The 22,989-nt window shown below is 40.2% G+C and overlaps 1 protein-coding gene across 2 annotated transcripts in view; it reads left to right on the top strand.

Annotated features, from left to right (window-relative positions):
* Positions 1 to 210: 210 nt before the first annotated feature.
* The window catches only part of 5-ht2b (5-hydroxytryptamine receptor 2B), a 123,805-nt gene continuing 101,026 nt past the window's right edge, over positions 211 to 22,989 (top strand). The window contains exons 1-2 of one of the 2 annotated variants that reach the window (XM_072001892.1): positions 211 to 738; positions 7,377 to 7,910. In XM_072001892.1, the coding sequence (XP_071857993.1) occupies positions 7,508 to 7,910 (403 nt within the window). In that variant the 5' untranslated portion in view covers positions 211 to 738; positions 7,377 to 7,507. Of the gene's footprint in view, positions 739 to 4,981; positions 5,067 to 7,376; positions 7,911 to 22,989 lie in introns of those variants that run through there. The other variant, XM_072001891.1, reaches the window with a different exon arrangement.

The raw sequence follows: 22,989 nt of genomic DNA, 5'->3' as shown, positions 1-22,989 counted from the left end.
CGCCGGCACGAACAGGTGTCCGCGGTCTGTGTCGTCGCGACGGTGGGCCGTCCGTGGCGACGTGGCGCGTGCGTACAGCTGGAAAAGCGGTTATATCCAGCAAGAGGACCGCGATCAGGGTTGGACGAAGCACGGGGAGTGAAGCACGCCGCCGGAAAGAAGGGGCGCTGCGAGGAATGAGGGCCAGTGGGCTAGTAGTATCCGCGATAACGTCGCCTCAGTAGATCGTCGGCCGTCGCGCGGCTCCTCTCGCCAACCCTCGCGAAATTCCGCGCGAACCAGCCCCGAGCCGCGGCCGCCCTTACGCTTCGCAGAGAACGCGGAGCACCGTGAACCGCAAGTTCGGGCCGGAGCAGTCGCGAGACACGTGTTTCGCGCGCGGCACGTCGCGAAGCCGAGGATCGTTCGATGGAATTGTGGCGAGTGAGTGGTCGTTCGAAGTTTCTTTCGTGATTCGTTCGGATTCGTGTTGAAATTCTCGCGTTGTGTGCACGTGTGTCCGTCTATCTGTCTGTCTGTTTGTCTGTCTCTGTGCGTTACGTTCTCGATTCCACCGTGAAAGTGTTTACCTGCGAACTGAAATTCGAAAACACTTGCCAAGTTGCGAAGAAATAGTCGCGCGCGCGCGCGTGTGTGTATGTGTTTGTGTGTTTGTGCGCGGTGCTGTGAAATCGAAGAAAAATTGCTTCGGTGGCTATCGTTAATGGCTGCCTGTTAATCGATCGCGGATCGAACAAGGTGAATCGAAATTGTCGATCGTAAATTAAATTTAAGATGGTTGTTAGAGGAAGGAGAGAGAGTTTGCAGATTTTTGTACGCCGATGTCGACGCGGTATACGAACGTTATATTACGTTAGGGGTTGCCTGGTAATTGGTAGGAGATAGAAGAAGTTGAGTCGAAATTGTTGATCGTAAATTAAATTTAGGGCGATTTTTGCAGGGGGTAAGAAAATTTGGACGTTCTTGTGCGTCGGAGGATTCTGTTAATCGGTTGCAGATCGAGCAAGGCGAATCGAAATTGATCGCAAATTAAATTTAGGCTGGTTTTTAGAGGAAGGGGAGAGACTGAGAGTGTGCAAGTTTGTACGGAGGTAGAAGTTTGTAATGAAAATTTAGTTCTTTTGGGGAATTTAAGGTTGGAACGTTGGAGAATTGCAGGTTCCATTGGGGTTTTTATTTGCAGAATAATTGCATAATTGATTTAGGAAAAGAACGAAGAAGAGCGGAGAAAAGGGTTGGCAGCATCCCCTAGCGGGAGAGGCCAAGGTTTCACCCTTCTTGATAAGAAAGATCTACTCTTTCGCGCGCTACTCCAGATAAGATTCGATTATTAATCGCTTGATTGGTAACGCGAGAACTTTTCTTTGAAAAAAGTTTCATTGTTCCATGAAATATAACGTTTCGAAATATAATTATACAGTTTTTTTCTTTCTCACTGAAAAAAATTCTATTTGAGAAATTTGGATTCTTCCATAGAGTATCGAATAGCTTTGCGTTCTATATCTGTGCAAATAATTTTCTAAAGCACGCGTTAAAATATCCAAATGGTGAAATACATTCGTTTCAATTTACAGATACGTGTATTAAGTCTGCTGGAAAAATATTATACAAATACAGCTTGAACGAATCTCTTGGAAATGAAACAAACGTTCTATCAAAGTAAAATTCAGTTTCCTATATTTCGACGAAGATCATTTTTCGCTCCTTAAACATCCAGTTATGCCACGAACGTGTATTCAATTTAACTATCAATAAAATATTGATTTTGTCGTTAATGTTCAATCCAACCATAAGAAATCTCTCGTTATCTTTCGTACCTTCCCTTCAGAAATTTGTCTACGCCTCTCTTTCTCTTCTCCCTTTGCGTTATAGCAGCGTATTACGCAAAATCCCACTTTTGTCACAAAGCTCTAGCTATCCAGCTGCCACTCGTCTATTAATAAATCGTCAAACACTTGTAATCGTCGTTTGCTCGCGTTAACGAAGGTTTCCTTGTCGGCTTTCCAGCAGCACAACTGTTACGATTTAATTTGAATTGCCCTGCGGGCGACCGATTGCACCAGGTCGAGATATCGGGTTATCTCGAGTCACAAGGCTCGAGAGTTTTTCGTCCTGCTACTCGTGAATATTCAAACTCCACATTGCCCGCTAATAAATTAATCCGACCGAGCTGTGCCTCGTTTCTCTGCCGAGATGATAATAAATTGAACTCGTTTATTCTGATCCGTAACACAAAACCTCCCAGAGAAAATTGCACCGATGCACGTCATTCCGGAAGAGAATGAGCATTGTTACAACGTTGGATTTCGTGTTTTTCGTACGCTAGGAAACGAACTGCGGTGCTTTCCGATCGATCGTTCGATCGTGAGAGTCGAACGTTCGAATTATTATATTTCTACGAGTCATCGTGGCCGTTTAAATTACCTTTACGATAGATAGATCTCGATGATGCTGATATGCCTGCCGCTTTCTTTGCTTCGATTAGAGTTAAAAGAAAAAAGAAATAAAAGAACACCGATAAATTCGATAAATCTGTCGGAGAAGGTGTTTTACGTACGTGCGTCTTCGAATTTCATTTCAAATTTTCGACGTCCTTTCAAACGTAAGCGGGTTAGATACCGCGTTAATTCGCAGACAAATGTTCATGCATTTGATAGATGAAGCAGAAGAGTGGAAACTATGTGGAGAAAGAATTTTCTTTTAGATTCTCCAATTTCGTTTTTCTTTTACGCAAAGAATCATGTTCTTCGGCCTGGTACAATCAATAACCGGCCGCCCTGTATAACCACGTAGATCGGCTGATGCAGCCGAGAGTCTGCTCGTGGCAATGAAGGATAACCCTTTCTGCGGATGGATCTACGGCTTTTCCGGCCGGGAATCGGAAAACGTTGGGTTGATAGCACGCTGCCAACGGACGTTCTCACCGCGTGCATCGATAGAGCCAAAAATTTCCCCGCCCAGACGACGTTTTGCTCTCTCAACGGGTCGATATCGATTTCGTTTTTCCGCCAGTATTGACGTCAATTTGCTTCCACGTAAGCCGATTACACGGAAATCGATGCAGGTGCACACTGCTTTAATAACTCGTACAGATCTTTATAACAGCCATAATTATGAGAGATGTATCGTGATCGCCAAGAACGACTCGATGGAATAGAAAAATTGTTTAGAGGAATATAGCGAAATTGGAAATGGCGAGGAATCTTTGATTGCGCGAATCAAGGTGTACAGAAACCTGGAGAGAGGGAGAAAGAGAGAGGGAAAATAAAGTGGCCAGTTTCGAAATTTATTTCTGATAAAAATCGACGTATATATATATATGGTATCGAAGTAAATTTCGATATTTTATAGTGATAAACGCAAAACGTTACTTTACGAAGACTAACAGTGGACTAGCTCACGCTACTATCATCTCGAATTTTAACTCTTTTTCGATCTCTGATCGATGAATCTCGTAGATTTTTACGCGTTCAAAACGAATCTCTAAATCGCTATGTTTCCAGCACAGTATCGTACATCATCGCTGCATACATACGTTATACTGTCGCCGTCGCGTGTTTTACCAAACCGTTTCGCTTTCGTACGAGAAACAAAACGTGATTTTTCAGTTCTTTCTACGCTCTCCTTAGAAATGTACGTTCCATCGCGTCCTACGGTCAGCTTTCCTGCTGGTTGCTTGGTTCTCGAAATAAATTAAAAGCGAAAAATGGCGCGTTTCGGCTGTCGTTTTTCACTGAAATCTTCCTGATAGGGGACAGGTGCTACGAAAGGAACGATGTTTCTTAGCGTCGATTTCTCACGATATGATCGCAGATATTGAAAACGTAAGTTCATCGAGAAACGAAAGAAGAAAGCGCGTTCATTGGCTTGTGATAAAAATGTATTACAAGCTCATCGATAGTAACAGAAGATAACAGAATTTTAGATTTTGAAACCAGTGGAAAATGTCCCTTTCGCGACTAGGTGATTTTGAATGGGTCGTCAGGTTTGCGGCAAGAAAGGCACGCGTTAATGGAAATAAACTTATCGCCAACTACAATTCTACATTCTAACGCTACAAAGCGGTAGAACCTGTGACAAAAATGAACTCCTTGCGCTACAAATCATCAGTTACAGAGTGTAATTTATCTGGAATACTTTGACAGATTCTTCGATTACAAAGTAAACGTTTCCACGAAATTTGCGTCCTAGAAACCAAGTTCGACGTAGGAATATCCGCGAACGGTATGTTACAAGTACGTATATCGGAAATCTACGAGACATTGAGGTAATAAAATAGTTTGCCAGTAGCCTCGTTCAAGACTATAGACGAGCTATATATTGAAACAAGCTGAGGACAAGGAAAATGATCGATCAAGTTTGGTGAGACCTGGGCAAGTTGATACAGGGGCACGTTGATCCAGAGAATAATTATTTCGACATTGCGTATACAACTGGATGAAGATGAAATGTACACACTGTGTGGTAGTAAGTATTCGATAAGCGCAATTCGACATAATCGAGTACATGGTACAGGCAGTGTATCGAGATAATTTCTATCCGTATCAATCTGGGCCTGTATCAATTTGCCCCGGTAACCTACTCGTCGAATATTCTCCTTTCCTACTCTTGAATACGAGCTACTCGTAGCGATATGGCGCTTTAACGCTTCGTACGTAACTTTGTTTCGTAAAACGCCACAGCGAAACCAAAGGAAATTTTCCTTTTGCACCCGAAACACGTCAAGTCCGTTGTTGCTATTGTGTCGCGAGTGAGACCGCGGCGAAGTTTACGCGAAACGACTAGACAGTGGCGTTGTCAGAAACGACGGAATAATTCTCGCTCGTAGTACGTTTCGAATTTCGGCAAAATGATTTGCCTCGTTGTAAGATCATCGGAACCTGTGCCTTTCGTAGCACCACACCCCCGCGTATCGACAAATTTCCTTTTAACGTGGTGCATTTCAATCACGAAAGACAATTTAAGACAAGAAGGAAATTCGTTGGCTACAATTTTACGAAAATCGTACGAGAAATCGAGCGATCTCGACGAAATGACTGGACGTAAATATTTCAACGAGTTTGAAAGTGAGTTCTCTGGCAAACGGTTGCATGTGTTTGACGGATCGATAGACAAGCAAAAGGAGGACTCGACGATGAAAGTTTGGTCGGTCAGAGCGACATTGTCACACCGGCGACGATCGGAGCCGCGCGATCGGAAAATGGAAACGGGAATCAATCGCGTTTTCGCGAGTAGTTCCACTACGGGCAAGCTTGTTGTCTCTGATGACTTGCTGCTATCCTATTTGAATTTATATTGGTGGCTCGGTATTCGATCCACGTGAAGTTTCTGCAAAAGCAAACGATACGATGTCGTATCGTGACAACTCGACTCTGCGCCAATTTATCCGACTGTACGCTCGATTACGCGTATTCGGAAATGTTGCCCCAACTAGATGCCCGTCAAATTAACTCGTCTAGGACTAACGTTAACGCGACATTTAACCCGCAATTAACGATGGAAGCTGCTTTAATTTCGCTGACAGCGATATCTATACGAGCAATGTTTATCTTCTTGAAAAGAGTTTTAAGGCATATTTTAAATCGAATTGAAATACTATTTAGCTAAGTGTGTTTGGTAATTATGAAATACGTATCCCATAAATAGGAGACAAAATTTTGATGGATGCTAGAAGACGGTTTTGCATAGCTCAGGTAGCATAAATATTCCAAGGACGTTGTTCTGTAGGTCCCAAGAAATTATGAAAATACAATCTTTTTTTCTCGGCAAGATGATCGGGAAATTGTAAAAATGCGATCGAGGTATGAAGAGAGCAGAGGGGAAAATTGGAAATCGTTAACTTCGCATAATCGTAACTTGGTAATAAATTGATGAAATTTAGAAATTCAAGCGCTATTTTATAAGTAGAGGCGGATATTTGTACCGTATGTCGGAAATAATTGGCGGAAATATTTTTTAACGTTCCTGGAAAGTGATGAATTTCGATAACAAGTATCTTTTTGTTTATTCGATCGTGTGATAGCGAATCAACGCTTGAGAGTAAAATATGAGATGCAGATGTGAGATAATGGGGATTTTGTTTTGTTTGATAATGTTAATTGTTTAATATCATTACAGTCGCAGATAATAGAGCGATACAACAAAATATGTCAGTTTACCTTAGTGATATTATGCAGTATAACGATGATATCATAGTATTAATTGGATCGAATTCACGTGACATATTAATCAACTATTTATAATTTAAAAGTAAAGTACATATCAATGATAATTGTGTATCGACTGAAACAAATAGATGACATATTTCACGTGAAAATGTAAACTGTCAATTAAAAAGAAAATGATATTTCAAAGAAGGAACGTTTCAAAGAAAGAAACACCAGCTACATGGAACTCGTTGTATGAGAATCTTAATTTTATTGTAATTCGTGATACTCTTAGTATCTTTTGCCATGATATATCGCCTCTGTTCTCTTTTCGAAGACAATTAACCTTCTCTTCTGATTATAATCCACTTCGATTCGCTATTACGCTCTGCAGACGAAAAATATATCAAAGTTGAAGACGACGTAATCTGAACGAAAAAAAAAAAAAAAAACGACGAATTTATATGGAAAAAGATCGATAAATTACATAGAAAATGATTTATTTAAATTCGTATAAATTCATATTCGTATTTACACTGTTATACATAGAGAGCACAATAATGCTCACTATATTACGAATTAGTATAGAAAACGAATATATAGAAACATAAGTACAACAGTATAAAAAGCAATGAAATTTCCTCGCAGATTTAATACCTTGCGCAATTATCAAAAGAACGGCCGATTGTTAACGTTAAATTAAACAGTCCAAGTAATTGAAACGTTGCACTTTGCTTGAAATCTCTCCTTCCTCTCCATTTACGCTAGAACCTCGATAATTCTACGAAAACCAGGTCGAAGATGCACGCAATTAACGAAATCATCGATCAAACCTTTCGCTTGTTGTTAGAAAATCTAAAATCCTTGCTTCGCGTTCCGCAATGGCAATAATTCATCGTTTGCTTGGAAAATAAAATGACGAAATGTCGTCTACATTGGCTTCCAATATTTCCTCTATCTCTCCATGCTACTCGCGTACGTTTCTGCAAATCTCCTATAAAACGCGCGACGATCGGCTAATCGCAATCTATAAATAAATGTGCATCGAGGTTCTACCTGTTACGACCGAACCAAGATCACGATCAACCTGAAAGCCAAGGCGTCACCATCCGTAGAGAATGGTGATTCAAGAAGAATCCATCGATTTTCATAAATTTATTCAAAAACTAAAGATAGAGACGACGTTCAAAATTCACGAAGACTAACGAAAGAAAAAAAACATCCCTCTAGAGAAATCAGCACGTGCACGATCCGATGGATTAGCCAAAGAAGACGGAGAAGCAGGAGGACGCGGTCGCAGATGCCAGCGGTGTCGTGCAGCAAGTAGAGGCAAGAAATTCCTAGATCAGCCGGTTTCAGCGATGATCGGCTCGTCGACGCCAACGATCGGTCGCGCGGATCCTTACGAGGCCGTGGTCGATACCTGCTACGAGGACCTTCTGCTGTTGGCCAACGACAGCGGCGTGCTCTGCGAAGGTTCCCGATTCGCCGTGCCTGGAGTACGCAACGATACCGATTTGGATGGTGAACCGGTGAACGGAACAGGTCTGGACGTCGACGTCGACGGTTTGAATAATTGGTGGGCTATGTTAGCTCTGGTCTTGGTCCTGGGCACCGCTGCTGGCAATATTTTGGTCTGTCTGGCTATCGCCAGGGAAAGGCGGCTTCAAAACGTCACCAATTACTTCCTGATGAGCCTGGCGATCACGGATCTGTTGGTCGCTGTGCTCGTGATGCCTCTTGGGATTCTTACGTTGGTCAGAGGTAAGCGTTCGGTTGCATGAGAAACTAGCGTGTGGCTGCGAGAAGTAGCCGGCACACTATTGTCTTATCTATCGGTGTAGTTAGTTCGCGTACTAATTAATTAGGTTCGGGTATATCGTTTAATCTTCGCGTGATTCTCGAAAATTTCCGCAAACTTTCAAAGTGAAACGTACAGTTTGGTAGAAAAATAAAAAGAAAAAAAAAAAAAAAAGAAAAGAACTGGCTTCGTTGGAACAGAAGAGCGTGCATTAGTATGTTTTATAGCCACTGTGTATACGTTGTTGAACGACCGATGTGCAAAATCGAGTTCTACTTGATAATATGGTAGTTAAAGCGTGTGTAAACTATCGGCTCTTTGGCGTAGATAATTTAGTACTTTTGCATAGCGAATGACGTATGGCATCGACCAATGTATTTCAAAAAACACGTATAAGATTCCATTGAAAATCGTGTACCTCGAAAATATCGAACTCTGTTTGTTCGAATTTCAATGGTGCGGTCTTATCAACGATCTAAAAGTAGATTTAGACGAATATATTTTCTAGATTACCCGAAAGCTTTCTAAAAGCTTGAAACTTTTCGTGCACCGTTCTAAATTGAAACGTCTTCTAATTGAAAAAATAATTATGATTTCCTGCCAGCCTGTTCCCATCTAGGTCATCCGAATAATTTAGAATTAGAATATCTAATGTACGAACACTTTGTTTGCATTAGCTGCTGGAAATGTTCGATTCCTGGAACTTTCACGATCTGCATAATATCGTAATTAAGTGAAATTTAATCCAACGCCGAGTGTAACTCGTAAATTCCTGAAATATTCCACTCACGTCTCTACTGCATTGCAGTGCATTTTTCTTGCGTTCTGAGAACATTCGACGAGATATCGAAATCTTAAAAATATCACTCTACGGAGATGGCTCCGTGTCCGAATATTAATGCGAGTATCTGTGTACGTGCATAGCGCCTCTGACGCGATCGAATCGTTTCGTCTCTCATCTTTACACTTGGCGAATCTGGGTAAATTGAAACAGAGGGAAAGACACCGACGAGTAACGATTTAAAGTTCATTTTTATAGACAGCCCGGCTGGAAGCTTGTTCTTTTGTTTCTTTCCCTTTGTTCTTTTCTTTCTTCCCTTTGAGTTCTATATATTTTTTTTTTCCAGATAAATTGAAAGTGGAGGTGTAGGATAATTGAAAAATGTCAGGCTGTCGAAAATAATTTTAATTAACGGAAGAATGCGCAGGAGGATGCAGAGACGTGGTTAACGATGTTGAACGAGTTTTATGCGGAATAATTGGATCCCTCTGATTTATAGCGTCCAATAGAAGTAACATTCTACGTAAAATTGTTTGTAGAGCATTTCTCTTCTGATTTTCTTGCTTCCTCTTTATTTTCCGCTTTCGTTTCATCCTGTTATCGTTACATTCGCAGGCTATAATTATATAAACCAACTTTTAACTCTCGTATATACAGTACGTATTTGCATGTCTTACTACTTGTTCGTCCTCGATAGATATCGACGTACAAACTCACAGTATGCTACACGTAATCAATGGCTTTGACAGCCGGGCAACTGTTAGGTCCAGATCTTTGACAAAGTTTTACACGGCACATCTGTTGTTAGACAGGACAATGTGGGCGGAACTTGGAATCCGGAAATGCTGACCAATTTTCACTTGTCACTGATTTCTTGGCTATTTGCTAGCTTTCCTTCTATCTCTTTCTCTATTACGTCACGTTTCAGGATGACGCGTACATAAATATTGCAATTAAATGGTACACATTGACGTCAATGAATGTTAATTTTCATTAATGAAATTTAAACATTAAAGATAGTCTCGATTATGCTTAAATAATGATCTCAAATACGACGAACGAGTCTAATTTTCGCAGAATATAACAGACTGTTAATTAGTTTTAGAACTTTAAAAAGTAGTATTATTTTAGATGAAGCAACGATTTCTACGTATTTCGGACTAGGGTTATTATTAAATTTGAAATACAGCGATAATGTTAAATCCGATTAAATAACCAACATATTTGCCAAGTTTAAAATTAATTCCAACATAAAACTATGGTTTAAAATATCTGTATTTCACTGTAAAATATTGCTGTCGATAAATATAGATTCGTAAATGAACATTTAACAAGAAATTCATAAATTTTTAATAATATATCGGTGAATATATAAATATGAATTTGTTTGCATTTTGTACGCGATATATTTGGCATAATGCGACGAAAAATTACAATAGCATCCGTACTATCTTTTGCAATAAATAACATGTTTTCGTATTATCTATGAATCATAAATCTCGTACGATACGGAATTCGCATAGCGTACAATTTATGCTTTGCGCCATGCATTATAATAAAAATATAAAATATATATGTATATATATTGAAATAGAAAAATATTTGACAGAAAATATTGCACGAATGTTCAACAATTTACAAGGTAAGTAGTATACCGTAATAACGTAATGAAAATATAAATTTTACACAAGCAAATTTTCTCCCAATCCTATTCTTTTGTAATTAGCGAAATTATGCTCAAACTGTACACACACATAACCGTATACATAAATGTAGTATACGTAAAACAGGTTCTTTTGACTATTCCTTAACAAAATCTCACGTATATCTTTTATACTATGAGTAAGAATAACAAAGAATAATAACACTTGAATATAGGACACGTGTTCAAGACACGTGTTAAAGTCGAGCAAAACTTGCAATTAATATTAAATATTAAATATTAACATTAAATATTAAATCGAATTAAATAACATTAAATTTGTCTTTCAGATAATTTTTACAATTTTTCTAACCTTCTAATAGATCGATTGATTCTATCGAAAAATAATGCGACGTACACGTATGCGACTCTACAACGAAAACTTGTACAAGCAGAGAAAGTGGAAAAATGACTCGCGCGTTTCACCAATTATCTGTCAATGCACAGTTTGCAGCTGGCGATGAATCTCCTGGCTTTTACTTTCGAGAATAGATAATTCCAGGCTTTTAAACGATATTAGACCTCATTTTCCTCGCGAGCAATCGCGCCGACAATTATACTTTTCTCGCGATCCTTTCTGGGAGCCGATCCATTATGCATAAGAAAGCCCGCTGAATGAAAAACGGCCTTCGGTGTTTCCACCTATCACGCGAAAAAAGCGATCACCTGTGAGCTAACTATCCGCGAATTGCTTGGAAACTGATGTTTAGAGTTTGCATCTGGGGACCGAGCACGCTGGTATTTATTCTTTCGATCTTCCTCGAGGAGAAAAGTTGCTTCTGATTGGATAATAAACGGCTGGTGGACTAGGAAGGGTCTTAGCCGCCCTCGAGAGAAAGTCGCTAACGTGAGAGAAACCAACTTTCCCGTGTCTTCCCGTAGTAGACAATAAACTATTCGGTGAAAGAATATTTGGTCTGTCTGAAGGACCTTAAATAGAAAATGCCTGGGATTTATAGAAGGTACTTGAGACTATTGAGGGTACGCGGTAAGGATGTGAAGACATCTGGTTGCCATCCTGCCCGCGACGTGTGGCCCGGTCTAGGCAGAGAGTCGGCCGACGTAACACGTCTATTATTTCCTTTTAAAACGAAGGAAACTCTTAAAGAACGAAGAAACAACCTACTACATACGATTTTTCACAAAGTTCACGTACTGTCAGCCATAATCGTGCGACTTGGAGACTCCGCGAAGATAAACATCGCAACTGTTCCAGCAAACGGAAAATAATCAAAGTGGCTTGCGTTCGAACAGACGGAGCGGTAACTGCGATCGTTGCAAGCTGTTACGATCAATTTCTAAATGCACGGTTTCGATTTCGTTGTTCTCCCTCGCAAATTGCAACCACGAACGACTCGACTGGGAGCCATTAATTGTCCAACGATAGGAGAAGCTCGGATCGCGGGGCAGGTCGATTAAAGTCGGATAAGAAAACGGTGGTTGCGATGGGGATCGCGTTTTCGGTGCGGAAAACAGCGAGGAACGTGAGACGAACGGGCACATCCGTCCAGCTTGGCCGAAATTGCCGTACACGTTCGGGGAGAGTAATGCCAGCGGAATTGTCGGAAACGTAAGTGGCCAATTTGTAGCACCCTCGATCCCCCGAGTCGCCATTTTTCACTCACTTGCCAGCTTGTTTCGACTGAATGTTTTAACAATGCCCCGCATACGTATCTCGTTCTGAGTTTCTGCACGGTTTCGGATACAAACGTCTGACGATCGATCGTCGTCAGACGGATCGTTGTTACAAGAAATGGTAGTTTAAATCGGAGCAGCTAATGGTTGGGTGATACGTGTTATTCGTTTAAATCGCGATAACAGTTATTAGCTCGTTCTGAATATTTCCATCGTTTTATCATTCCAACGTCACAACGAAAAAAGAGTTTTTCTTTTTTTTTCTTTCCTATATAGTCACAATTAGAATCAGAAATATGCTTCGAATAATATTCTCTTATCTATGTCTTTGCTATTAGTTTGCGCTTGATACCCTTTCGATCGATTTTTAGTTGAGTGGCCGTCCATTTATGGCACGGACAGGCCCATTCCCTTCTTTAGGAAATTCCGAATTACATGTCCTGCCCGAGCTATAAACCTAATGACTCCGAGGACAGGTAAAAAACCTCGGGAAAAGACCAGCCGGAAGGGAACGATGGACAGACGAAACCCAACGGCTGGTAGGGAGAATCAGCAACGTAGGAGAACAGTTTATCATCAGACATCGTACCGTGTGGGTGAAATTCTTCTCACTCAAATTTTCACTCATAACATCACACTTTACTTTTATACAACGAGTGCAAATACAGTGCTAGATTACTCTAACACTCGATCTATTAAACCTCCTCCACCTTGAGCGTTAATTCATTCGAGGTACGCGATATCGACCGATCGGTTTGACCTGACCGGTTGCTCTTTAGTGGAGAATTAGCAACACACTGTGTATGTAGTATATAGATCAGTTTGAACAATGGAATTGTGGAATCTTGGCGAAATTGACGCTTGAAAATGATTAGGAAAAGAGCAAAGATTCTGCGAGTTTCATCGATCAGAGTTCGGACTGATGCTACTTGCAACCGCTAGTGAAACGTGTGTAAGTGGAACGACTGTAAGTGGAACTGGCGCGTACGTAGTCAGACACGCCATTCTCCTGCCTTCTCGTTTCTTCTCGTCGAACATTACCAAACCTCTTGCAGTCGCATAATACCGCTTACACATAGCTACTGCTCGTATTACGTAATTATGTAAACTGCTGTTTCAATAATCTATTAATTACACGAGAATTCGGAGCAATCTCGAATTAATCTGTAATTATTGGTAACTAAGTGATTGCCGATTTTGTCAATACCACCTAATGACAAAACCCGCAACCACTTAGTTGCCAAGTCAATAATTGAAAAGTAAGAAATTCTTCGTAAATTTGTATAAAATTCGCTCACGATGAACTTTAGAATCGAATAATAGAAACGATGAAAAATTCGCGTCACAAATTTTTGTTTAAAAAAATGAAACTCTACTTCTAAATTCTTATAATAATCGTGATTTTCATCTTTCCGTATAATTTCGATCGTAAACTATACGAATGTTGGAAACGCATTTGGCGCGAAATATTTTATCAGAAGAATTTCTTTCTTTCTCGTCTGTTTTGCCAGAAAATCAGCCGTGCCACGGAATACGTCGCAGACTGTCCGATTCTATTAATTTTTAACATGGCGTTTGTTTCGACGCTGTCGCATTTTATACCTCGACTAACGGTCCAATAGATTTAGCAGCGCGACACGCCGTGTTACAGCGTTTTAAAATATTTCCAAGGAATAATGTCTTGGAGCATCGTTGCGCGTTCTGAACAATTTTCGCCCTTCTATATTTCGCCAACGATTCTCTTATCGTCGTCGGGAGAAAACTATAGACAGAGACGAAGCTCGTAAAATTGTGGCGAAGGCAGAGAGAAGAAGAAAACGGACGTTCTCTTGCGTTTCTCGCCTTGAGAATTAAAGTTAAAGTTAATTCGTCATTCTATACTTCGTACACAACGTTATTACTAGCCTGCGAATTTTTATACAAATCTATATTTTTATGCATATTATTGAGATACGCTAATAGTAATCGCGAGTCCTACGTATAGTGTACACACAGAGTATATGTTAATAAATATATATTGTTAAATATATTCAAGTGTTTCTTCCGTATCTATCACGACCTATCCAGCTCAGTGGTGTGAAGGATGGTATGAAATCGTTTAATAAATAAATCTAAAACTATTTTGATATGAATTCTAAGTGTAATCTTAGTGTTGCTTTACTTTTATTTCGGCAATTAAGATCCGCAATTCTCAACAGATATAAAGCAAGTAAACGTAGAGCCGAAGCAGGCATTTGTTGCATTAATTGAATATTACGTCACAAATAAGTCAATAAGGAAGCGATGACGAACATACTTTTCGAAACGTGTGAAAATGTAATGAAAAATGCGATCGACGCTCGAGTTCGCACAGCGTCTACAGGCGGACATCTTCCTGATATTATTTCCCATGCACAATTTCCAAGTATCGATAAATTGCTTTTTACGTAAATTGGTTCCTCGTTATGATAAGCATTCGCAGGTGGTCGAGGAATGCATCGAGAAAGGATGGTCGAACGTAAGTTCGTGCTGATAATAAAAATATCTTTTCTATTCGCTTGTATTCTGTTTACGCGGCCAGTGTAATTTAGTTATTGACTCGATCTACGTATATCGTCGGTGCTGTATTACCACGACAAGTTCGACTCGTCGTATCAGGCCGAGAGATCAAATTACCATGACGAGTCAGACTCGTCATTTCAGGCCAAGAGATTACAAATTCAAAGAAAGATCCAATCAGAGAGCAATAGAACCCCCTTGCCACTCTGCCTCGCTCGTTCAATCTCGTCGGTTGAATTGGATCGAGCGCAGAACCTTGCGACGATCGAGCGACAGAGCCGCCAGACTGGAACGCAAAGTCGCGGTCACGTTGAATCATGCAACGATGACAATAAAATATTTCGCGGGGAATTCGCGGTGCGGCAAGTCACGAGAAATCTGTCTTTGTCCGCATTCCGACGGCTGTTTTCTGTTCGCTTCGCACGTGTTTCGTTTCGGCTCCGGCGGCTCTGAAACATTGAACGAGAAGAAAAACAGCTTCGGCCGGAGCATTTATAATCGTCGCGTTTTCACGTATCGCGTCTCAGCTTTCACAAGACGGAGATGTTGCGAAAGAAGCCACGACCGATTAGTCGCGCGTTTCGACGAGCTGTTGCATCGCAAGAAGGTTGGAAACGAGAATGAGTTAGGTTGGAAATGCGAGTACTACGGTTTGCGGATACAGTGTCACAAAAGTGAAATTCGACTAATTATGCGATAAGATAGTAAAAATTCCAAGCGCCCATGAGTGACCGTCTGGGTAGCATTCGGTCACTCTACTCCCATTCTCAGAAATATAAGGCGAATAGGCCGTGATAGTTGTAAGTTGTTGCTGGCTGCAGATGTCGCTGCTGGGATACTGCTGTATTTTCTTCTAATTTATGTATCGAAGAAGAAAAATATCGGACTACGGTCGCCGGGATTCGAACCCGGATCCCGCGAACGTCCGTAACGAAAGGCCTTAACCACTGTGCTGTCGTCGTCCGGTACTAGTTGATGTCGAGTGGCGGTATTTGTCGTCGAGTGCCGCCACAAATATATGATAAGTACGACCAAAGTCTTTTTCCACTCCAACGAATAAAGAATATAAATACTCCTCCCAAAATCATCCGAGCCAGCCTGAATATTAAAAGTCTATCGTTGCGAACCGCAAATACTATAAAGGGTTTACCATTAAATTATTGTATAAATTGAGTGGAAATAAAGAACTCGATCTCCTGTTTGGAGATCGACGATTATTTTTTTTTAGTCACTTGTTGAATTGTTACGCGACAACAGCAACGCCTGTAACGAGTACGATCAGAAATATTCGTTCGATTATCTATTCCGTTACAGCGTTAAATTTGATGCGTCCATTGCAATAATGTACGTTAGCCTATGGCAAATTAATCTCTGTTGCGTTATGCGAGGATGTGGAACACGCAATTCGTAATATAATACGGAAGCTCTAAACAAATTGAATCGGCTCGTAAATCCGACTTATGCTTGTAACCGCGTTGGACGATTATGCCATGTATCAAATTAATGAAATGCAACTGATTGCGCGGCTAATAAATAATGATGGTCGTACGTGCAAAGCTTGGCAGTTCGGTAATTGTTTATCGCAGCATGGAAATTAACCGCTTGCGAGAAACTGCGAGGTCTACGCGAAGATAATCGGTAGAAATTGGCTGCGAAATATTTCTCCTCGTTTTTCCCTTTAAATTCTTCATTCATCTTTTTCCTTAATTCGTTCGACACGTGCTATCACTGCGCGTCAGAAATATTTTTTCTACGATATCATTTAAAAAGTGTAATCTGGATAGAGAATTATTTTATCTACTAAATACTAAACAAAGTACTGTGCTTTTCTATGTCTATATCTTTCTGCACATTCTCTGCATTCTATGCATTTTTTCAACATCGGATTTCCTATAATTGCGTGAAAATCTTTGCGATATATTTTAGAAACGTACCAAGTCTTATTTAGGGATCGTGATCCCAAATGGAACAACACTAGGACTACCATACCAGTCAAATTGATTGGTTTTACAATTTTATTTAAAAATTCCTACTTTTTGTTCCGTAATAACGTAATGACTTTCGCAACGACAACTAAAAGAACAATATAATGAATTTTATTTTCTTTTTTATGTATTCAAACTGAAAATAATTTTGTATCAAGGCTACTTATTATAGTCAGAGTGTAAAAGGGTGCTGCAATCTGTTTATCGAACCCCAGTTAATTAGTTTCCTCGTTTTGTACAACTTCCCACACGTTTTTCAAATTTTTACCGCGTATCATTCGATGTGACGATATCGGTCATCAGGAAAATTCCGGATCGATCGCTAGATCGCTAGATGCTAACGCTAGAAATACCACAGGAGTCAAAACGATTGGTTCTACAATTTTATAAATGTGTCAACCCTCGTTTAGGGATCATGGTCCCAGATAGATTAACAACGTTGAGGTTGAGGTTGATTGATCGAAGAACGAGTGGATGAATTTGTAATAGAAAAGTATATTGATATAATTAAAGGTATAAGTACAAGTATAATGTATAAGTTTATGCTGATTCGGATCCTTACTCTCTTAGTGTTACTAGACAATGGAATGATAGGGAGCACGTTCATATATTTATAGCAAAAGGACATTACCAAAAAAGTTAAGCTTATAGCTTGGGCCAGAGGCTACAGGGAATATAAATAGAAATCTATTTATTAGTTCCTTTGTTCCTAGACCTTGCAACTCAAAACATAATGTATACTCGATACAATAATATGCGCCGCTTCTTATTTAGAATATTTCTGAGTAATAGCAGTCTCCAGGTCACGGGTATACATAAATAAAGATGTAGAGTTTCTCTTCAAGTAGTTACTTCAACAAATAATACCAAAAATCTACTACGTAACATGGAATTCCTTCTGTAAGAAAGTAATAAATCAATAAATATAAAAATATTCTATTACTACGTATCGTTTAAAGACCAGCCAAAATGTCTGGTTTTGGTAGAAATAGCTTCGTGTTAACTATCGGTAGTTTTAATGTTAAAAATATCAAAAATGTATTAGGTAACATGGAATTCCTTTCGTAAGAAGGTAGTAAATCGATAAATAAACAAATATTCTACCATTATGTATTTCTTAAAGACCAGTGATTTTGACTTGGTAGAAGTAGCTTTGTGTTAACTGTCGATAGTTCTAGCGTTAATTACCAATTGTATAAGGCAATTATTTTCTAGGCAATTGTTCGCGAATTCGACTTTTCCTCCACTTTGTCTCGACAGTTACGTTTCAACGATAAAAGTCACGTTCGCTTGGTACGATAAAACCACGAAAAATAGCCTAGCGAGGGAAGTTGGACAGATTCTTTTCACGCGATAAAAATTAGATTCCAGGCGTAGAAATTGTTGGCATTCCCGACGAATTTCAATTTGAAAGCTGACAGGATGTCGAGTGAAAGTGTCGGGTCTCGGTATCTCGCGCGAACATTCTGTGTATCCTGGCCAAACTATCGTGTCCGTCGCGGACGACAGGAAACACGAGGGTGCACGGTTAATTGTAAATCGAACAACGACATGCCAGCCACGTACAATGTACCGAATATATTACCGGCGATTTTGATATTAGCACGGCCGTCTCGTCGACCTGTTGTTTTGCTAATTTATGCTGTAATTGATGACGACGCAACAACGCGAACCGACCAAGGGACAACTTGCCTGGAAATTGAATCCAGCTCTGCACGTAGTAAATGAAATAATATTTTTCTCTATCTGCTTGCACGAACTCGTATATCTCGTTTTCAGCCAGTTACGAGCTTATTGTTTCACCTGTTTCCTACCACTTTCATATTGCTCTCTAAAAAGCTATTACTTCCGATGAGTTGGGGGATGACTTTCATCAGATACGTTCTTTAGTTGTCATGGTACAAGCTCGAGTATCGTTTTCAAAATACACGTAATAACAAAATAGGATTAAATTATCCGTCGTGATGATATCGCTTCAACGAGACCGAGCATTGTAAATATTTCATTGCTATTTTAATTTAAAATCCTGAAATTAATAGCAATCGCTAAAAGCATATTGATTCGTGGTAATTTAAATAGAACGACGCAGTAAGGAATATTCATCGTGCAATTCAATTTTAACTCGAATATGATAAGTAGATTACGAGATGATGATGTACAGATCATTAGCGAAAAGCGTCGTGCTGTATAGTGCGAAGGTTTGATAAATTAGAGACATTTTAAATTGCAAAAATACAGAGAACGTACGGTTTTTACCTTTTCTGTCGTACTGTCAAAAATATGAATTTGCGTAAGAATCAGCAGTCTGACGATAAGAAATATTTCTCTTATCTCTTCGAAGCTTCTTCTAAGTATAATTTCTCTTCAGATAAGTCTTAATCGATTCTTGTACTTTACGTCGTAACGCGTAAACGATGTAACGATGTCATTGGAAACTTCGAACCTCTGTGTTGCCAAGGATTACAATTTGCATGTGTAATTAGCGCGATCATTAACGTTTGGCACCGGAAGCTTCTGCAAATTGCAGGTTTAACGCAACAATTTCAACCTGCGAAACCGATTAACGAGTCGAGAAACGAGATCAGATTGCGTGTCTAGAATCGCGTGGCCGATTGTCGTTCGTTTTTCCGGACGAACTCGCTCGAAGCCAGCCGCTAACACCGTCTAATTGCGAGATTTAATTAGAAAGATAATTGGCAATTCGACGGATTATTTTCAAAGAATGCGAAAGATAACGTAGCTAATTGATTCCCCGACCAGATTACCGAACTTTCGCTTAAAGTTTGTCTCGTGCGATAAAGCAGCTTCGTCTTTGCTTAGCGCGCTTAGCCTAAATTTCGCTCCTTCCTCATTCCTTTACGACGCTTCTTTACATACAGGATGGTTCCTAACTGGTGGTACAATCGTCCTGCGCTACAATTACGGACCAACCTGTAGTTAATCTTTAAATATTTTAAAAAAAAATATCAAATATTCCCGAAGCATAGGCAAACCCAGATACGCGGAGCAGTGGATATCGGAAAATTCGACGGTTCTTTCGTGAAAAGAAAATCTCGAGATAAACCTTAGAAATAATATTTTAGAGCAAAATATCCCTCGATAGTATTCTTTCTCAGAGTTTCGTAAAATAGGAAAATATTGAAATCTAAACGACTCTTGTTAATGGATCGCTGACGTTCGTTTATCCGAAAATCCGAAAGTCTAAAGATATTAGCTTCCGAAAAGTTTCTTTCGTTTTACGAGGAAATAATAGACGCACAACGTTTTTTGTTTCATATTATTTTCTCAAATTACGTACGATCCATTTTGTTTCGTTGAGATAAACACCGTGACATTTCACAGATTTGGTTTCACGTTTGTACGAAGCTGCATTGTTGTAAAAAACACATTTGCGAAAGAAAGACACTTTCCGGACAACGCGATACATCGACCGCGCGTAATAAACAAAATGTGCAAAGTATACAACGGTCGTTACATTTAGCAAGTGATTTCCAAGTAAATTCCAATTTCAAATTTCGTTCATAGAAATATGAATTTGCACGAAGAGCCACAGTCTGGTCATCGGAAACGGGCCAATCTAAAGTCTACAGGCGTAGCGTTCATTTACGCGTTCAATACTTTCACAGCGTCTAATTAATTGCATGACAAGGTATCCTTAAGCGACGATAATCGGCCGTTAATTACTGGGCCGTTCTTGTGGACAATCTATTGGCTCCACGCTGCATTCCAGGTTGGCGGATGCCTGTATATCAACCATATCTCCTGTATATAGGACAGCTTAACGGTAGACGTCTCGTGGACGTTGATAATTGCGGTCAATTTTGCGGTGCACGAAGCAGCAGGGGCTGGGAAGGTTAACGATTAAATAATTCGCTACGTTCGTCCTTGGAGCGGATGGGAAATTTCGTTTTTATTAGGACAATTAATTTTTCATGTTAGCAGAAAGAAGTTTTTATTCTACATACGAATATATATGGAAATTAGGATGGTTGAAAAAACAAAATTGCCAATAGCGGATTATTCGTTGCTATTAAGTTGACGCGCACGTAGCAGACTCGATGAAATTTGATCTCTAGCGAAGATTAAAAGGAACAATTTCGAACGACGAATCGTTTCTACTCTCGTCTCGTAATTCTCGTTTCAGGAGCATGGAATTATTTAAACTTTATTCGGAGGAACAGTTCGTTCAAATTCACGAAGCATCGAATAATCTGAACGATTACGTTTACTTTGATAAGTATCATTTATCAACTTTAAGATCAACATTCTGTAAATGATATTTTGCTTCATAAATTTGTTGGTTTTTACAGGCTGCGGACTCGACGAAAGAATCAGGTTGATACGAAAGGGAACGAAGAGAGATAGAAATGAAACTAGCGGACCGAATATTAAATTAACATTAATGTGAAAACTATAGCTTGGTCGAACTGCGTGAAATAATCTGTATAATGTATTATTCAACGACAAGGGCTTGAATAAGTACTTTAAAAGCTTGTGAGAGTACATGGAGAAACTCGTTAACAAAGAGGACGAGAGTCTCGTCAAAAATGCTTCGCGAAGCTGCAGACGAGAAAAAAGAAAGCCAGTTGGATATTAATAATCAGAAATATAGCGGCGTTATTTAAACATACAAAATCAATAAATTTCTCGCGCAAATAAATAAATTCCACATTTCGAACGGAACATCGAACGCGTTACATATTGGGTTGGCAACTAAGTGATCGCGGCTTTTGTCAATACTACCTAATGACAAAATTCGCAATCATTTAGTTGCCAGTGCAATATTTTCGACTTGGGTAATTCCACGGAACCTCGGTTCCGCGTAAAAGCTTACAACCCATCGAAAGTACCTTGCGATCTATAAATCACGTCGGCAACTTGAAAGATAACCGTAACACCTAGAGAAACTTTGTACAGAAGAAGCAGCAGCCACTCGTGAGCTAAGCCCCTAACATTAATTTCCATAACAGGGCTCAGCAGCCTCCTCTTTGCATGCATATTAATTTTTCTGCGAGCCGAAATTTATGACGCTGTTGCTCCGATCGAATTCATAGCCGGCTCGGCGACACGTGTAACGCCAAAGAAGAAGAAGAAGAAGAAGAAGAAGAAAAGAAAAGTAGAATAGCGAAAGTGGATGACAGGACGCGGAAAGCGGGCGAAACATGAAAAATTAATCGCGTGCTTCCCTTCGCGTTAACCTAACGATCCGTGTCCCTCGAATCAAATTCCGCCTACCATTTACATCTCAAAGTCGTGCGTAAATGTAGCAGGCAGGTTGGAAACCGGACCTCGCATAAATATGAATACGTTTAAGGTGTCTGGCTCTTCTTACACCGCTCGTCCAGGGAACTCGAACGCCACGAGATTCGATTGACGCGTTTCGCGAAGGGATTTCCATTCTTCTCGCGTTTCTCCGTGGCTTCCTCCTGGATATACAGAGATACTCATCGGCTATGATCTTCGATCAGTTTCTCGTATTTTATCGTTTATGGTACCATGCACTACGCTTTCTCGCGTAATTTTTCTCTGTTCGCCTCGGAACGATGCTTCAGGAGCAAAGGTGATCTCGCGCGTCTTTCGACGAACTCACACTCTAATATTTTGTACTCGCGTTGGAGAACTAGTCAGCGAAATAATTCCTATCGACTTACTTCGCGTAACGTACACACGTAACAAAGTGTCGGCTGAGTCGGTTTGAGATTCGCTGAAAATTGCGGCACGGTGATACACAACCTACGAAAGGAGACCTGCTGCTCCTGCTGCGCTTTGTTCAGCGTACACGCGAAAGCTTTCCAGTGCACGGTTCAGGAGAAAGAGTATCGCTAGTCGGATCAATTAATTCGAACGAATTTCATGCCAGCGGCAAAGGGAAAATATTTGTTCGCAAGTCGGTTCCTTTGAAGCTTTCGGTGTTTCCCTCGCGGTTCTACGTTCGGCTGAAAAAGAATCGACGAAGAAAGATCCAGGCTACGGGGTGAAAAATGATCGCGCTCCAGCCGATGGCGAATCATGCTAGAGAGACGAAAGGAAGGATAACAGGCGACTAAGAAATTTGATTTCGTCGCAGAAAACGATTCGTGTCAGGGGATTGCCGTTATCGCCAACTTCCTGTGATTCTTCGAAAAATTGCTCGATGAGAGTAAGTTTCATCGAGAACAGATGGCTCAAGAACGACCGATCGTCGCGTCTCGTTACGGTGCTAACCAACTTTTCGAAAGCTTCGTATAACGTACGTAATACACCCGTAAAATGTGTAAGTGTAAATTGTGTAAGTGAATATCTTCGCAAGTCGCCGTTTAGTTACACGTAAGAATCGTTGCTATTTTCTGGACGTTCAAAAGATAACTATATCGACTAACTATGAAGTGACTTATCGTTTCTGATGTAATTTTACTCCAAGA

Source organism: Bombus fervidus, chromosome 4 (assembly GCF_041682495.2).
Source record: "Bombus fervidus isolate BK054 chromosome 4, iyBomFerv1, whole genome shotgun sequence".
Classification (NCBI taxonomy): domain Eukaryota; kingdom Metazoa; phylum Arthropoda; class Insecta; order Hymenoptera; family Apidae; genus Bombus; species Bombus fervidus.
Note: the sequence above shows the minus strand (reverse complement) of the source record. Positions and strands in the feature narration are given on the sequence as shown.